Source organism: Atta colombica, unplaced genomic scaffold, assembly GCF_001594045.1.
Source record: "Atta colombica isolate Treedump-2 unplaced genomic scaffold, Acol1.0 scaffold123, whole genome shotgun sequence".
NCBI classification, from domain to species: Eukaryota; Metazoa; Arthropoda; class Insecta; order Hymenoptera; family Formicidae; genus Atta; species Atta colombica.
This window is the reverse complement of record NW_017259210.1, coordinates 264,097-281,982: the sequence shown is the minus strand read 5'-3', so window position 1 is coordinate 281,982 and position 17,886 is coordinate 264,097. Positions and strand designations below refer to the sequence as shown.

The 17,886-nt window shown below is 25.7% G+C and overlaps 2 protein-coding genes across 2 annotated transcripts in view; both read right to left on the bottom strand.

The window, feature by feature from the left end:
* The window catches only part of LOC108694692 (RCC1 and BTB domain-containing protein 1-like), a 13,118-nt gene extending 4,560 nt beyond the window's left edge, over nucleotides 1–8,558 (bottom strand). Inside the window, exons 1-9 of the mRNA XM_018204330.1 lie at nucleotides 8,470–8,558; nucleotides 7,113–7,275; nucleotides 3,307–3,402; nucleotides 2,973–3,093; nucleotides 2,616–2,743; nucleotides 2,272–2,535; nucleotides 1,467–1,591; nucleotides 1,281–1,381; nucleotides 1,070–1,212 (exon numbers count right to left, since the gene is read on the bottom strand). Coding sequence (XP_018059819.1) covers nucleotides 1,070–1,212; nucleotides 1,281–1,381; nucleotides 1,467–1,591; nucleotides 2,272–2,535; nucleotides 2,616–2,743; nucleotides 2,973–3,093; nucleotides 3,307–3,402; nucleotides 7,113–7,275; nucleotides 8,470–8,558 — 1,230 coding nt within the window. The remainder of the gene's footprint in view (nucleotides 1–1,069; nucleotides 1,213–1,280; nucleotides 1,382–1,466; nucleotides 1,592–2,271; nucleotides 2,536–2,615; nucleotides 2,744–2,972; nucleotides 3,094–3,306; nucleotides 3,403–7,112; nucleotides 7,276–8,469) is intronic.
* Nucleotides 8,559–11,791: 3,233 nt separating this feature from the next.
* LOC108694691 (RCC1 and BTB domain-containing protein 1-like) overlaps nucleotides 11,792–17,886 on the bottom strand; it is a 9,855-nt gene continuing 3,760 nt past the window's right edge. The window contains exons 2-9 of the mRNA XM_018204329.1: nucleotides 14,223–14,306; nucleotides 13,870–14,002; nucleotides 13,514–13,644; nucleotides 13,168–13,428; nucleotides 12,626–12,750; nucleotides 12,441–12,541; nucleotides 12,234–12,373; nucleotides 11,792–11,953 (exon numbers count right to left, since the gene is read on the bottom strand). Coding sequence (XP_018059818.1) covers nucleotides 11,792–11,953; nucleotides 12,234–12,373; nucleotides 12,441–12,541; nucleotides 12,626–12,750; nucleotides 13,168–13,428; nucleotides 13,514–13,644; nucleotides 13,870–14,002; nucleotides 14,223–14,306 — 1,137 coding nt within the window. The remainder of the gene's footprint in view (nucleotides 11,954–12,233; nucleotides 12,374–12,440; nucleotides 12,542–12,625; nucleotides 12,751–13,167; nucleotides 13,429–13,513; nucleotides 13,645–13,869; nucleotides 14,003–14,222; nucleotides 14,307–17,886) is intronic.

Genomic DNA, 17,886 nt, shown 5'->3' with positions numbered 1-17,886 from the left:
TAATATATATACATTATTAATTACTATTAATTAATATTTCTTATTGCACAGTGCGACAAAAATCGATTCTTTTTCCTCTCATGAAAAATTCAAAGAGATTCTGAAGTAGATGTTAGGAAAGCATACCTGTGTGTGTCGATACTGACTGAAAAATTTTCTGGGCAATAAAAAAGCCGACAATTACAAACAAATTATTGCTGAAATGATTTCGGCTTTTCATGCAATGAAAGTTATGTCGCTCAAAATACACTTTTTTCACAATCATTTGGATTTTTTTCCACCAAATTTGGGTGAATTCAGTGAACATAGTGAACATTTTCAAGACATTGAGAAAACATTTCAAAAGAAAAGACATCAGACACATGCTTGGTAAATGTTGTTGGTCTATTATTCATGATACAAAACCGGAATCATATAAATGTCAATTCAAACGACAAAGATTCTTATAATAATTATAATTATAATTGTATTATTATTATTATACAAAAATTTGAAAATATATGAAAAAAAAATTCTGTTATTTTTTTTTGTATTCGGACTTATCGCATAATTTTGCATGCAAAAACATTAATTATTTATTTTAAAAACTTATCATATAATTTAACAATTGGAAAAAGCCAATATGAAGCAAATACGATAAATGACTGCATAAAAAATGTTAATGACTTGATCTGGTAAAACGCTGAGACACGGGTATTTTTTTTTTACATCTACTTTCAGAATCTCTTTGATTTTTTCACAGAAGGAAATGTTTGTAGTACTATTATATTTTACATGTCATAAAGAAATATTTTTTACTAAGGAGCGCATTTTTTTATTCTTCTTCAGATACCGAAATGCCTAGTCTCGGTTTTGAGCTTCAGAATGGAATATACATTTGTTTATAAAGTAAAAGATTCGCGTCTAGGAATTTTAAAGGGAAGGATGTTTTACTAGAGTAGAAAGAAAAAATGGAAAACATCCCAGTTGAAATTAATATGTTAATCCCATTATAAATTCTGCAATATTTTTATCATACAATAGAAAGAAAAATCCGTAATAAAAACAAAAAAATAATACTATCAGTTACCTCCTTGTGATGTCCTTCGTTCATACCGTTGATAAGATTAAAAAGGTACATGACGTTCGATATATTAATTATTTTCTTTACTTTTCGTATACAATCCATCTGGAGATTTTTCTCGCATAATGTATCTGCCAATCGCAAAAGATCTGCAACAAAGAGATATTTTAATCGCGAATTACATATGTAATATTCGGCACATTTAATTCAAACTCACCCAATAGGTTTTCAAAAGATGATAGGTTGATCCTACCGGTATATAAATATTCTAAAAATTTTTTATAAACGACATATCTATAATAATTATTCATGATGACTCTGTCAAGAAAAATATATTGAAATATTATAAAGAAATCAAACAAAAAGTTTTTTCTTAAATATATTTTTTTTTGTAAAAATGTACCTTTGTCTATTTTCAACATAATTAGTTTGGAGCATACTTCTAAAATATGTAGAACGAATCTTTAGGATAGCTTTGTGAACATAAATTGATTGTTTCTCGACTATTATCGTCAGATCACTTGTTGACTTTAAAAACAGAAACACGAATTAATTATTAAAGTTGCACATGTGTATTATGTAATCAAATCTTTCCTTTTATTACGCAATAAAAAAATGTAATAAAAAGAAAGTCATTTAACCCTCAGTACTTATAAAGGATTAGTGGAACCCTCTCGATAAGTCAGACGTTTTTTCCGATCTCTTTTTACTATAAAATTTTTTTATTTTATTATAAAATATCTTTTGCGCTGACATTTTAGACTTTCTAACTCAAAAATTCTTTTTCTTAATCTTCAAACAATAAGTAAAAAAAATTAAAATCGATACATTACAATTTGAGATACAAGCAAAAGAAAATGCTAGGTTATAAATATCTGGTGGTAGATAGGAACTTTTTTGAAATGTGGATACTGAGGGTTAAGATATCAAATTACAAACCGAGAGATATTATTGAAAAATATGACTTTATCAAGGAGTTAAAATAAAACTGTGATAATCAGTATAATCAATTTCGAATTGTAAGCATTTTCAATTAATAGCTTGCTTGCGGTTTTTAACATGCCATCAATTGCAAGAGTTGAAAATTTTTGACATCTTTTAAAGATTCAAAACTAAATTGTAAAAATAAATCGTACTGCAATTCTTATGATACTTCATTAAAAATATTGAATTCGAGAAGCAAATAAACACACAGAATAAAGTCTAACCTGATCGTTAAATGCAGTTTCCAAATCATTTAATATGTGAAATTCTTCATTTGTGAATTCACAGGGCACGGACATTGGTGAATGAGCTATCATCGAGTTGGATATGTCAAACACGTTCGTATATTCACAAATAGCAGGTTTTTTAAATGATATGTCAAAAATAAAACCCCACGCGTACATAAGTCCATCCTTGCTAGACTTGACAAAATTATTGTAATCAATGACAGCGATGTCCGATACTTTTTTTACATTAGCTATATTTATCTACCGACCAAAAAATTCTCTGGTTTATGCTTTCCTATTCTTTTCCGGTTTGTCATAATACAATTTCAGAAATCATTTACCATGATAGGAGACAAAACGTCATCATTGTAATACAGATTCAATCGTCCATTAGCGTTTGAACCCCAGCCATAGATTTTCCCTTTATCACTTAGAGCAAGTGTATAATCTTTCCCACAAGCTACCTTGACTAAATTGAGATAGATTAGGTTATTCTATATTCTTCTTGCAGCCATAAATTCTTCACGTACATCTTTACATTTTTAGGAATGTGTTTTAAAAAAAATTACCAATTGTTTTGCCTGTAAATTCAGCTATTTTACGTGGCTCTTCTATGAAAAATATATCTGAGGTTTGAATAGAACTGGTAGAAGTATTCAATTCCTCATACAAAATTACACCCCAAATGAACGTTTTGCAATTATTCGTAACTACCACATAAAAATTAGTTCCGCAACTCATGCATGTAATCTTCTCTTTGACTTTTATTTGACATATACTGCATTTTTTTCCTTCGCTCCAAACTTTTGTATAATATACCTAAATTAAATAAATGTAATATACCTAAGTGAAGTTTGTAAAGTTAATAATTATTATTACTAATGTATTCATGATGATATCGTCGTAATACTTTACTTTGCCATCATCAGTCAAAGCGAGAAAATTAAACGAGTTAGTTGCAGCTTTTATAATTCTTGTGTTGCTCCAATCAATCTTATGGGAAGTATAACATATATATTGTGAGAGCTTCACAAGATTTAACATAATTTCATTTTCAACCTCATTGTCTGTAGATTGAATTTCAGAATTGAATGTAATTTTTGCACTCGTATCTTCCCATGCATATTTCTTTTAAAAAGATAACGTAATCATTGATTTATTTAATTAAATTAATTATACAAGATGTTATTTTTTTAAATTGAAATCCTCGAATATTTCACTTTTCCTTAATAATACGAAGAAATTTTTCAAATAAAATTGAAACTGTTTCGAGAAGTACATATTTTGATCATACTTTTTTCTAGGTGGGAGCGCTAAAAAAATACAAAGGTCATTTCCACTATTCTAAATAAAATAACATGATTTTTTTATATAATATGATTCTTCTAATTATTCTACGTATAAAACTTATATAAACAGAATATAATATGTGGGATCATTTGGTAATGAAAACGCAATTGCTTATTTCTAAAATTAATCGTTTAACTTCATATTTTTTTAAACAATTATTTCTTTACACAAATTGATTTTTTTTATTCTGTTTGTAAAAGTATTCAGACGCAAGTGAGAGTAAAAAGTATTCATACAAGGAAATTTGTTTTTTTATAAAAAAAAAATCTTTATAAAAAATAAATTAATTAGCAATATATATATTCTATTCTAATCTATATTCTATTCTAACATAAATAAACGAGCTTCTCGATTTTATGTATTTCTGATTTTAGAAGCTAAATTTCTTATCTGTACGAATACTTTTTGAATATTTAAACAATACAATTTTTAATTTTTATTTATTTTTCGGATGATATATTTTATATAATTACACATTTTTTTGATATATATAATTTTTAAGAAACATGCAGTCCATTTTATTCTTTATGAATAAATTATTAATTATCCAACAAGAAATGATCGTCAATTAAATGTCAAATCGACATCAAATTGAAATCATCGTATTTATATCGATTCGATATCAATTCGATGAGTCATTTCTCCCTGGATAATATTTACTTTTTAAAAATAAAGTTTTTTTAAAAAATATTTTCTCTGTGCGAATATTTTTTGTATGAATGCTCAATATGACAACAAAATGTTGCAATTTATTCCGCTCAGCGATTCTGACAGTATAGAGGACAATTTCTGTGACTAACATTTTTCTCCTTACTCTATCTAAATGTCCCATTATCATTAAAATGACAAAGTAACTTGTGACAAAAGAGAATTAATAAATTGTAGATATATATGTCACAATAAGTACACGAAATTAATTTTTTTTAGAAAGTTTGGACATTTAAGAATACGATAACATAATTTTTTTTTATTTTCTTAGATATGTAATAAATATGTAATAAATATGTAATAAATTCTTAATTTATTACATATTTATTACATATTTATTACATATTTATAAAAACGTTGTTTTTGTAGCATTTAATGACATGTATTCGAAATTGTCCCAATTTATGACGCATATTAATCTACTGATAGGTGATACAAAATACATACGTCCCTAATATTGATATGTAGATAAAGAAACGTCCTTATTACTGACATCCAGTTAAATAATCTTAATTTAATTTGAATTATTTTTAATCGTATCTATAGATTGCCACTATTTGTACTCAATATGTTGTTAATTTGATTAAAATATTAGACAATATAATATATTATAAGACCGTATATGTGATAACACAAACTATAGAAATCAAAGCCTTACACGGTCTAACTGGATTTTAAATGTTTGTATGATTCTTGTGTGAATTTATATACTACGTATATAGTTCTTAGAAACACGCGCCGAAATGATTTTTCGGTGTTGAAATGCTAAATCCACTAAACTATCACAATAATATCACGAGTTAAATTGACTACTAATTAAACAAATTTTTACTTATTCGCATCTTCGAAATGTTCTTAATAATGTTGAATGACATATTAAAATCTGTAAATAATTAATTTTTATTGCGAAAAATATTCTCTTGGCTGGGAGTCGAACCGGATCTCTTGCATTCCGTGCGAGCGTCCTAAGTCTATCGAGACTGAAATTTGTTTTTAAATTCTGCAAGATTAAATAAATTACGATATTAATATTATTTCCTAATTTAATAATAATTAATATTTATAAATTATATATTTCATTTAGTAGGAATGTTTTTATTGTTTTATATGATATTTATTTGAAATGTCAATAATAAAGACAAACAAAATTTGAGTATGATTAATGATTAATGACACATGCATTAATTAACATAATATGTATTTTTGTGATATTTTCAGTTATTATTCATACAATGTTTTTAATATCTATTTAATTTAAGTGCTTACTTTTCTTTACTTTTAGTTCAATAATAATAATAGTTAGAATCATTTGACGAAAAAATCGTTGATATTAATTGTTGCCTTACAAGAGTGCCTTACAAGAGTGCCTTAGTGAGCATTTGTTAAATTTGTTATTGATAATATGCTTACAATTATAATATTTTAGCGTTTACAAAAGCGTTTAATTTTATTCAAAATTCGTTATAATAGATGACATATACAATTTTGAATACTAACACATTTTTGAGAATGAACAACACACATTGATCTATATAATTGATTCATTAAGAAAAACAGTCACGATTGTAACTAATTGGGACATTTACTTTAGTTATGTCTTCTTATTCTTTCATAAGACTAAACCTTAGGATTCTCTTAATATGTGGAATAAAGTATAAAATATCTAGCTTTGATGTATCTGCTTAATATTTTTATTTGTATGTAAAATAATTATGCAATCATATTATATTTAAAAAATCATAATTTCATTTAAAAAACTAAAGTTCTTTAAATCTTTATGGTGCTTCCATCTAAAAAAAATTAACATAACCAAAAAATACGTTCTTCTGGAAACTGCTACTTCAATTTTATACGAAACGTTTTTTTATTTCATAAAAAACAATTGAGATATTCAAAATTTTCAATTTCAGTATATCGCCCTTTATGGGTTAGATTCAATGAATTTAGTTACATTGTATTTATATCATAAAATAAAATAATGTAATTTAAATCCTTACAGAAATCTAATACCAAAACTGGCCAAAAAATAATCACTTATTTTCAGTAAAAGTTGCTGTTAACAATATTTTTTAATACTCAAAATAAATGATTAATTGCGACCAGTACTAGTATTAAATTTTTATAAAGAAAAGTAATCCAAAAATTAATAGAGAGTTGATCATACATTTAGTAAATTTATAAAATTGTTGTCAATCATACTATGAGCTTGTTCAATACATTATGGTGTAAAAAATATGTAAAAAATAAATTTTAATCTCTTATAACTTTATATTGTAAAACATTATGCATTTATTACATGCACATGATAAAAAACAACATGATATAACAAACATATAAAAAATTAACGCATCAAATGTATTTGGCATATATGTTAACGTTAAATATATTAAATATACTCACTTTTCCTTTATAGGACTATTGCTTTTATAAAATACATAGTTAGTGATACATGTCATAAGTTTTACTATTTTTTCTAAAGACATTTATAAAGGCAAAATTATTCTTATAAAATACATATATACAAAATACATATATACATATATACATATATACATATATACATATATACAATTATAAAATTACATATATATAATTTTTTCATTTCATGTATTTTATTTATTAAGAGATAAAAATTATAATCTTCTTTTACACTTTGTGTACTTTATATTATATTTTGCTCTATAATGTAATTTTTAAATGTCAAAAAAATTCAGCGAAGATTCATTCTAGTAAAATATGAAATGTCAATTTTTATTACGATATATAAATTGTTCATGTACCTCAACGTCTTGAGTAATCAAAAAAGCATTGCCCTTATCTGTAATATTGGCAATCAACAACTTTATTATTTTATTGAACATAATATCCACTTTTGTCGGATGATGTTTTTTTTCTATATGGCCAGTACCATTCTTATAATCGATGCACGATTGCAGTGCAAGCCTTGGATAAAAATAATTACAATTGTTATTAAATATATATATTGCCGTAAATACAAATAAATAATTAATTAGGAAATTAATGTATCTCGTTTTGTGTGAAGAAAAATAAGTGATGGTTGTCGGAATTTCGATTTATTTGAAAGATTGCAGATTGAGCTAAAATAAATATGAAAAGAACAATATTGCGTATGGAAGGAATTGTAAGAATTGCAAGAAATTAGCAAAAAAAATCTAAAATTTTTTAAGTACTCTTTTGAAATTTTTTAACTGTAATTTGGTTTTTGCTCAAGTTTTGTTGATCATGTTTTCTTGTATGGCCATAAGATCTGATCGTATAATGATATTTTGTAATTAATATTGATGATCGTGATCCTGTGTGCCGTTTTACAAAGACAAAAAACCGCTTTTTTTAAAATTTAAAAAATTTTTTATAAAATTTAAAAAAATAGAAGAAAGGAAGATTTCTTAAGAAATCTTATACGCATTATCTATGCTCATACAGACGTAAAAAGTATAATAAATTTAAATTTAAATGTGATAATTCTCACATCACTTTTTTACTTAATAATAATAAGCTATTACGTTGCTTTTATCGTCTGCAAGTTATCCAGTTCTAGTTACCTACATGGACAATGGAACAAATCAACGTAAAATCTTAAATCTTTTCATATTGTTTCTTATTCTCAATCTTCGCGTTCTCTTTTCAACGCTTAAATGTGCGTATGTTCATTTTGTTTTAAGTATTATATAAAAATTTTTGGGAATCTTAATCAATATACAAACGAATGTCTTCTTGTATTTTTTTTAATTTTGACTTTCGCAATCGTAGAATAAGTCCGTATAAATCTATAATAGATTTTTAAGCCTTAAGCCATAAGAAATAGACGAATCATAGTCAATTATTTCCCTTCAATTGAGAAATTTCTTACAGCTTAATTATTAAAACATCTATTAGATTATAGATCCAGATTAAGAGTCTTTACACATAAATTTTCATTGTCGCATATGTACAAACAAGAATTTAATCACATTTATATTATAAAGTAATGTAATATGCCGCTGAATAATTTTGGCTAAATCAACGTACTAAAAATATGAGTCTAATTCTGGATTATTAATATCCTTCTATTATTATTTCAAAATTATTCGTCGATGTATATTTAAAAAAATAGAACAAAAGAAACTTTAAACTTACCAACGTTTGAAAGTAATTAAATCTATATTTTGCTGTTTCTCATTATTCTCTCTTATAAAGTTTTCATGAAATTTGAGTGAAATAGACATGATAATGATCGATACGTTACACTAAATACAATTTGTAAAAATATTTATTAAATATCTTATTTAACAATATCTTATTTCACAAGTGATGATTGAAATCAGGAAAACGAACTCCTTCCTTGAAATATAAATTTACCCTCGCGTTATCCTGAGAGACCAATATAAATATTATCTATTTAGGGTTTGTGTTCATGATGCTAGAACATAATTTAAGTTATTTATATTAGAAATTAGCTTTTATGACCTATACCAACTTGAAATATTAAATCAGTGCTATAAGTTGTGAGTGATTCTAATCGCTACGTGATCAAATGGAACATCACCGTTGTTACCGATTAAGATTAATAAACTATTCCACACGGAATGTGCTCTTGTTGTTAAATTCTTCAACATATTGCTGTGCATTTATTTACAAGATGATCCACTTAAATCGAAATATCTTATTTATTTTTGATGATATAAAAAAATATTTCGAATGGAACTATTTCGAGGGAGACATATTTTAATCATGTTGTCTTTTTTCTAGGTGGAAGCGCTAAGAAGATATAAAAGTCACTTCCACTTTTTCAATATGTGATTTTTTTTACACAATAGGATTTCCTAATTATTCTGTATATAAATAATTATTCTATCTGTATGTAAATAATTATTCTGTATATAAAGGTATTAAGGTGAATCAAAAAACCAATATTTTATATTTTATTCTGACACATATTGACATAAAATGCTAAATAAATTTCTTTCCATCAACTTTCATCTCATTATTCTGTTCATAAAAGGTATTAAGGTATCATCAAAAAGTTATTAGTTAATTAATAGTTTATGAATTATTTAACACTTTATGTCAATATATGTACCAGAATAAAGTGTAAAATATCTCGTAAACTACTAATTCTTTTTATATCACTGCTTCAATACTTTTATATGCGGAATAATTATAATTATAATTAAAGGAATTGTGTAAAAAGTCATACGATTTCATTTTAAAAATTGGAGATCTTCATCTTTTTGGCGTCACTTAGAAAAAAATGACATGACTAAAATGCCCTTCAAGTTTCACTTTCATTTAGAGATGAAAATGATCAAATTTGATAATAACTTATCCGGTAAATTATGTTATATTACTTGGTAATTTTTTGAGGCTGATTAATTAATAATTTTTTTAGGTAAAATAATAATTTTAAAAAATTACATAGAAAAATAAAGTATAATAATTTAAGAGTATTTAGTCATTAAGTTAAAAACGCTTTGTTTAACTTAAATTTTCATATATTGATATAATAGTTAAACAATCGACAACGTTTAAGGCAGGGATGCCAAACCAGGGACGATTTACGACGAAAGTGGAGCACTTGCACGCCATTCACATCGTGCCTAGTAATTTCTCATTGCTTCACCAATGAAATTATATTATTTTTAATTAATCAATTAATAATATGGACGATTGATGTATACCCGCGAACACCATCAGTCGACGACCTAGAGATCGATTCTGTATCTTGAAGGTAAAAATTATAAAAGTGAGCGAATTTATTAAAATATTGATTATTTCATTGGTCAATATCTAGTAAATTTGCTCGCTTTTGTAATTTTCATTTTGTTTGAAAATACAGACCCCTAACGTGACAAGTAACCACACACTTAAGGAGTTGCTATATGTTCACATATGTAGACACGTTTTGTTCTGATTAAATAATATGTTTAGATTTAGTCAATAGCCCTGTTATTCTATCAGCGATTTCTATTAGAAGAACGTTATTTTATTTTATACAGCCTATATTTGTATAATACATAAAACTATAAAGACAAAAAATATAGCCAAAATTATATAATAATAAATTATTATACAATAAATTATCATTTAACCACAATTTTACTATAAGTAATTGTAAAATTGAATTTGACGGTATTTTTACAGCTCTACTTTCATTTGAAACATTTTTTTTTATATCATCATAAATAAGCGAGATATTTTAGATGGTCACCCTGTATACGTAGAGTAAGGTTGCCGAAATCGCACCACTTTTTACTTAATTCATAATTCAGAAATTATAAAGTTAAGTTTTTTACAACACTATAAACTGCACTCTTTTCTCTTTCTTATTAATTAAGTAATTTTTTCATAATTTTTTGGCGCCATTATAACATTTATAATGAAGATTCTTTTCAATATGGTACGATTCTGGCAACGAAGAAATTCAATGCACTAAAAGCAGCATCGAATATGGGAAATTCCTCAGTTCAATATGCATGCACGTTTTACAAGAGATCATCCGAATATGAGGAGGAAGTATAAAGAATATTTTAAATATAAATATGTATGAGTAAATATGTACTCTCTCGTATTTTCACCTCCTCCCCTCTCTCCCCCCACATACATATACAACACGCACACGCACATTTACAAAATCCGATCAGCAACCTGTCTGTGGTACCAGGATAATATATGCTAATATTGGCAGTAATTGAATAAATTGCATAAGTAAGTTTGATGCATTGTATCTCTTCGAAAAAAAAATCGTACAAAACTTAATTTTTTTTTAATTTATAAAAGAAAGGTCCATACTTTACCATAGTTATCATGACATTTACGAAAAAAATATACTCCACCCCGTAGCGTACAACAAGCGCAAATTTCTTAAAAAAAAACACATCCTTATTTTTAAAAAATCCTAGGAGATAGATTCAAAATCCATTGAAAACTTCGTAAAGTACAGACTTTACTTTTGAAAATGAAAAAGGAAACTTTTCAATGAGATTTTTCACGGAGTCACGCTTAATTGAATTTATGCGAAATTTGATATAAATTTACCTATGCGATAATTTTGTTGACGAATGTATACGTATATAATTTTGATGGATTGCTCGAGTACTTCACGTGGTTCTTTGATGAAAATTTTCTTAAGAGTTTACGTGAAGGAATATTCAAAATTTTTACTTGATCCTTAAAATCCGTATAAATTATATATTTTGCTGTTTTCAATAATCATTATTTATTATTTATTTATTTTTCATTTACGTCAACATTCAACAATATTTAAATATAATTTATTTAAAATAATTTAATCACAATCCTAAATTGATTTTTTTCCTTTTGTATTTGTTATTTATTTAGAATTATTTAATCATTTTTTATAAATCGAATAATACATGCAATAATTGTTTCGACTAAAATAATAAATCGTTTTCACAGAACAGTATCCATTATGCTTCTCCTCTCTAAAGCAAGAAATATATTATTTTAAATAACTAGATCTATTAATTCTTGATGAAAAGAAATTTCTCCCTTTATCTATAAACATAGCCTTTGTTGCGGCATCCAATTGTTGAAAACCTTCTGTCCGTATTACTTTCGTCATGTTTTTAAAATAGAAGTTGAAGCAATATTTTATCAATTCCTAAAAAATAGATACTACACATATAAGTGAATTACAAACATTTAATACAAATACATTTTTAGAACTAATGAATTCTGCGTAAAAAGTGATGATATTCGTGTGAAATAAAAGATTCGCGTATAGGAATTTTAAAGGAAAAACTATTTTACTAGGATAGAAAGAAGAATGAAAAACAAATTCCAATTGGATTAATACATAAATCCCATTATAAAAAATTCTTTTGTCTCAGAAAAGAAAGAAATCCACAATAGAAAACAAAAAAAATAATTCTATTAGTTACCTTCCTGTAATGTTCCACCATTTTATTGACAAGATTAAAGAGGTGTATGACGTTTGATACAGTAATTGTTTTTTTTATTGTTTCTATACAATTTATCTGGAGATTTTTCAGGCAGACTTCATCTGCCAGTTGCAAAAGATCTGCAACGACGAGATATTTAATCGCAAATTGCAAATGTAATGTGCGGCACGTTTAACCCAAACTCACCTAGCAGGTCTTCAAAAAATGACAGATTGATTTTACCGGTATACAAATATTCTAAAAATGTTTTATAAACAACGTATCTATAATAATGAATCTCGATGATGCTGAAAAATATATGGAAATATTACAAATGAATCAAATAAAAAAAGATTCTTTAAAAAATATACACTTTTTTTATAAATATGTACCTTTGTTTGCTTTCAATGCAATTAGTTCGAAACATATTTTCAAAATATATAGAACGAATCTTCAAGATAGCCTTGTGAACATAAATTGTTTGTTTCTCGATTACTATCGTGAGATCACTCGTTGACTTTAGATACAGGAAATACGAATTAAATATTAAAGATAAACATGCGTATTATGTAATCACCAAATCTTTCCTTTTGTTACGCAATAAAAAAATGTATAGTGTAATAAAAAGAAAGACATTTAAGATATCAAATCATGAAACGAGAGATATTATTGAAAAATATGCTAAGACTTTACCAAATAGACAAAATAGAACTATAACAGTCAATATAATCCATTCCGGATTGTAAACATTTTCAACTAATGACTGGCTTGCGGTTTTTAATACACTATTAGTTGCAAGAGTTTGAAAATTTTTGATATTTTTTAAAAATTTAAAAAACTAAATTGTAAAAATAAATCATATTGTAATTCTTATGATACTTCATTGGAAATACTAAATTCGAGAAACAAATAGATACACAGAATAAAGTCTAACCTGATCGTTGAATGCAGTTTCCAAATCATTTAATATGTGAAATTCTTCATTTATGAATTCACAGGCCACGGACATTGGTGAATGAGCTATCATCGAGTTACATATATCAAAAGCGTTCGTACATTCACAGACAACAAGGTTTTTAATTGGTACATTAAAAATAAAGCCCCATGTGTAGATATGTCCCACGCTAGACTTGACAAAGCTTTTGTAATCAATGACAGCAATGTCCGATACTTTTTTTACATTATCTATGTTTAGCTGTTGATCAAAAAATTCTCTGATTTATGTTACGCTTTTCTGTTTCCTATTTATCACAATACAATTACAGAAGCAAATTATTCACCTTGGTAGGAGATAAAATTAGATCAACTCTGTTATTCAGATTCAATTGTCTATAAGTGTTCGAACCCCAGCCGTAGACTTTCCCTTTATCGGTTAGAGCGAGTGTATGATCAATTCCACAGGCTACCTTGACTAAACATTAAGATTAAATAGATTAAATAAATTATTCTACAATGCTTGCAGCTATAAATTCTTCATGTATATATCTTTACATTTTTAGGAATGTATTTTAAAGAAAATTACCAATTGTTTTGCCTGTAAATGCGACTATTTCACGTGGCTCTACTATGAAAGGCAATTTGCCTAAAATTTGGGGATTACCCAAACCTAATTCCCCACACTTATTTATACCCCAACTGTACGTTTTGTAATTATCGGTAACTACCACATAAAAATTATTTCCGCAACTCATGCATGTAATCTTCTCTTTGATATCTATTTGGTATATACTGCAATTTTTTCCATCAATCCAAACGTTTATGTAATGTACCTAAATTAAATATAATATATCTAAGTGAAGTTTGTACAATTAATAATTATTATTATTAAAATTCATTCATGATAATATCGTAGTAACACTTTACTTTATCGGCATCAGTCAAAGCGAGAAAATTAATCGTGTTAGCTGCAGCTTTTACAATTCTTGTGTTGCTCCAATCAATCTTACAGGAAGTGTAACATACATATTGTGAGAGCTTTTCAAGATTTGCCATAATTTCATTTTCAACCTTATTTGTAGATTCAATTTCAGAATTGAATGTAGGTTTTGCACTCGTATCTTGCCATACATGTTTCTTTTAAAAAGATAATCGATTTATTCAGTTAATTAATTACAGGATATTATCTTCTTAAATTGAAATCCTTGAATATTTCACTTTTTTTTAATAATATGAAAAAATTTTTCAGGTGAAATTGGATTTCGAGCTTAACATATTTTGATCACGTTTTTTTTCTAGCTAAAAAAAGGTTACCTCCTTCTGTAAATAATATGACTTTTTTACATAATATGATTCCTCTAATTATTCTACGTATGAAATTTATATGGACAGATATAATGCGTGGGATCATTTGATGTAATAGAAACACAATTGCTTATTTCTAAAATTAACTTTCATATTTTTTTTAAGCAATTATTATGTGATTCTTTACATAAATTGATTCACTACTTTATTATTACATAAATTGATTCACTACTTTATTATTCTGTTTATAAAAGTATTTAAATACGATTATTATAAAATTAATAATTTATAAGATATTTAATATTTCACGTTTGTGTTGGAATAGAATATAAAATATCTGATAGTACTCTGTCTTAGTACTTTTATTCGTAGAATTAGGAAATCATATTGTATTTAAAAAATTTCATAAAAAAAAAATTAAAGTTCTTCATATTTTCATAGTACTTCTACTTAAAAAAAAAATAACGTGATCGAAAAGTACATTCTTCTCGAAATTATTTCACTTTCATCTGAAATATCTTTTTGTTTCATCTAAAACAATTAAAATATTCAAAATTTTCAATTTCATTATTTTATGGGCTCTATTGGTTAGATTCAGTGGATTCAGTTACATTGTATTTTTATTATAAAGTAAAATAATGTAAAATACATGTAACTCAAAAATTAATAGAGAGTTAAGCATAAAAAGTTTTGATCTTTTATAACTTTATATTATAAAACATTATGCACTTATTACATGCACATCACGAGAAAAAATGTTTCATATAAGTTATAGTTATAAGTTATAAAAAAGTTATAAAAAGTTATAAAAAATTTTATATAATTATATAAAATATGTCCGTATATATAACATTTTTTTCTAGAATAATAAAAAAACATAACGTGCAGAAAATATATATATATATAAAAAAATTAACACATTATATGCATTTAAATGTATATAAATTAACACATTTAATGATATGTTATATGTTATATGTTAAATATATAATATGTGTTAACATTGTAAATATTTAAATATACTCATTTTTCCTTTATGGGATTATTAGATTCTATAAAGAATCACACATACATACACACTTAGTGACACACGTCATAATTTTTACTATTTTTTCTAATAAAGATTCTTTTATAAATGCAAAATTTACTTTATAAGACAATCTTTTTTTTTCATTTCTATATATTTTATTGTTAAAAGATAAAAATTACAATCTCTTTTTACACTCTGAATACATTACACTTTACTCTATAATGTAATTTCTAAACGTCAAAAAATTTCAAAGTAAAGATTCATTCTAGCACCGACGAGATACTAAAGACCGACATTCTGGGAATTTGCGTTCTTGTGAATATTGAAGTAATTAAAAATTAAAAACTGATAATATACTAATCTTATGATTTACTAATTTTATGATTTATTATTGATTTAATATTTATGCATTTACAACTCAATAATACTCGATTTTTCTTTAAAACTGTGATTTCTGTGTTATCGTCAAAATTTGATTATCAACAGAGATGATAAGTACAAGAAAAAAATTATTATTTTTCTGCAATAAATAGGATATTATAGCTTTACAATGCATATTTATTATGCATATTTATTATGAAACATTTAATGTAATAAAAAATCATGAATTTAATAATGTATGAGCCAAATCTTTATGTTAATAATTGCAAATTTATATTAATTATCATTAAAATCAGCGTTATTCAATTATCTCCGTTGGAGCCTTTTTATATCGCCGAAAAAGTTTTCCCAAGGTTGACGGTCTTTAATAATATCTTGTCGATGATTTTAGTAATTTAATACGAAATGTTAGTTTTTATTATAACATATAAATTGTTGTCATATACCTCTCCGTCTTCAGTAACCAAAATAACCTTATTTGAAGTATTAGCTATTAATAACTTTATTGCTTTTTTGAACATAATATCCATTTCTATCGGATAGTGTTTTTTTATCTATATGACAAATACCATGGTTCTCATAATCGATGCACGCGCAAGCCTTGGATAAAAATAATTACAATTTTTTAAAAATATATATTATCATAAGTACAAATAAATGATTAATTAGGAAAGTAATTAATGGATCTCGTTTCGTGAGAAGAACAATAATAAGTAATGATTGTGAGAATTTTGCTTTAATTGAAAAGTTACAAATTGCGCTAATATAAATTTGAAAAGATCAATAGCTATAACATACGGAAGGATGTAAAAAATTAGCAAATAAAGATCATAGATTTTTTTAAGTTCTCTTATATTTTTGAGATTTTTCAATGATGGTTCGGTTTCTGTTCAAGTTATATTTCTCATGTTTTTTTTTATATCAAGTCTGTAAGATCAGACCGAATGACACACTTTTCATAATAATATATTGAATCAACTATCACGATCTTGTGCTGTTTTAGAAAGAAAAACTGTCTTTTCCTGCTATTATAAAATTAATAGAAGATACAAGAAAGGGAAATTTCTCAAGAAGTCGTATACGCTTCATCTATATTCGTACAAAAGTAAATTTAACTTATTATCTATCACATCACTTTTTTGCTGCGCGACAAACGTTTATGTGGACAAAAGAACATTTCAACGTAAAATCTTGAATCTTTTTGTGTTCAAACTTCTTATTCTTAATCTTCGTTCTCTTTTCAACACCCGAATGTATGTTCTACAAAAATTTTAGGGAATGTCAATCAACATACGGATGTCTTCTTGCATTTTTTTTAATTTTTCGACTTTTACAATTGTAGAATAAGAGTCTTCGAACATAAATTTTCATTGCCGTATAAAAATATGCATAAAGAAGATTTATTTAATCGCATTTATATTATAATAAAGACACATATAAAATGCCGTTGCATAATCTTCTGACTAAATTAATGTACTAAACACGAATATAATTCTAAGTAATTAATATCCGTCCATTATTATTACTCGTCGATGTATATTTTCAAAAATAATAAAAAAGAATTTTAAACTTACCAATGTCTCAAGGTAATTAAGTCTATACTTTGCTCTTCCTCATCATTCTTTCTTATAACGTTTTCATTAATTTAATATTTGAGCGGAATGGATATGATAATAACCAAAAATAACCGTGTTAGGAACACTAAATACATGTAGAAATATGTGTTAAATAATAGTTTATATTACAAGTGATGCGTACTGATGACTGAAAGCGGAAAAAATGAACTCTTTCGTTGAAAGTCAATATAGGTTTGCTTGCGTGTTATCGTGACCAATGTAAATATTATTTACATAGGCTTGTGTCTATGATGTTAAAACATGATCTGATTACCATTCTTCCATATAATATAACTTTCGATAAATCTCAATTCGATATATATATATATATATATATATATATATATATATATATATATATTTTATAACATATATATATATATAT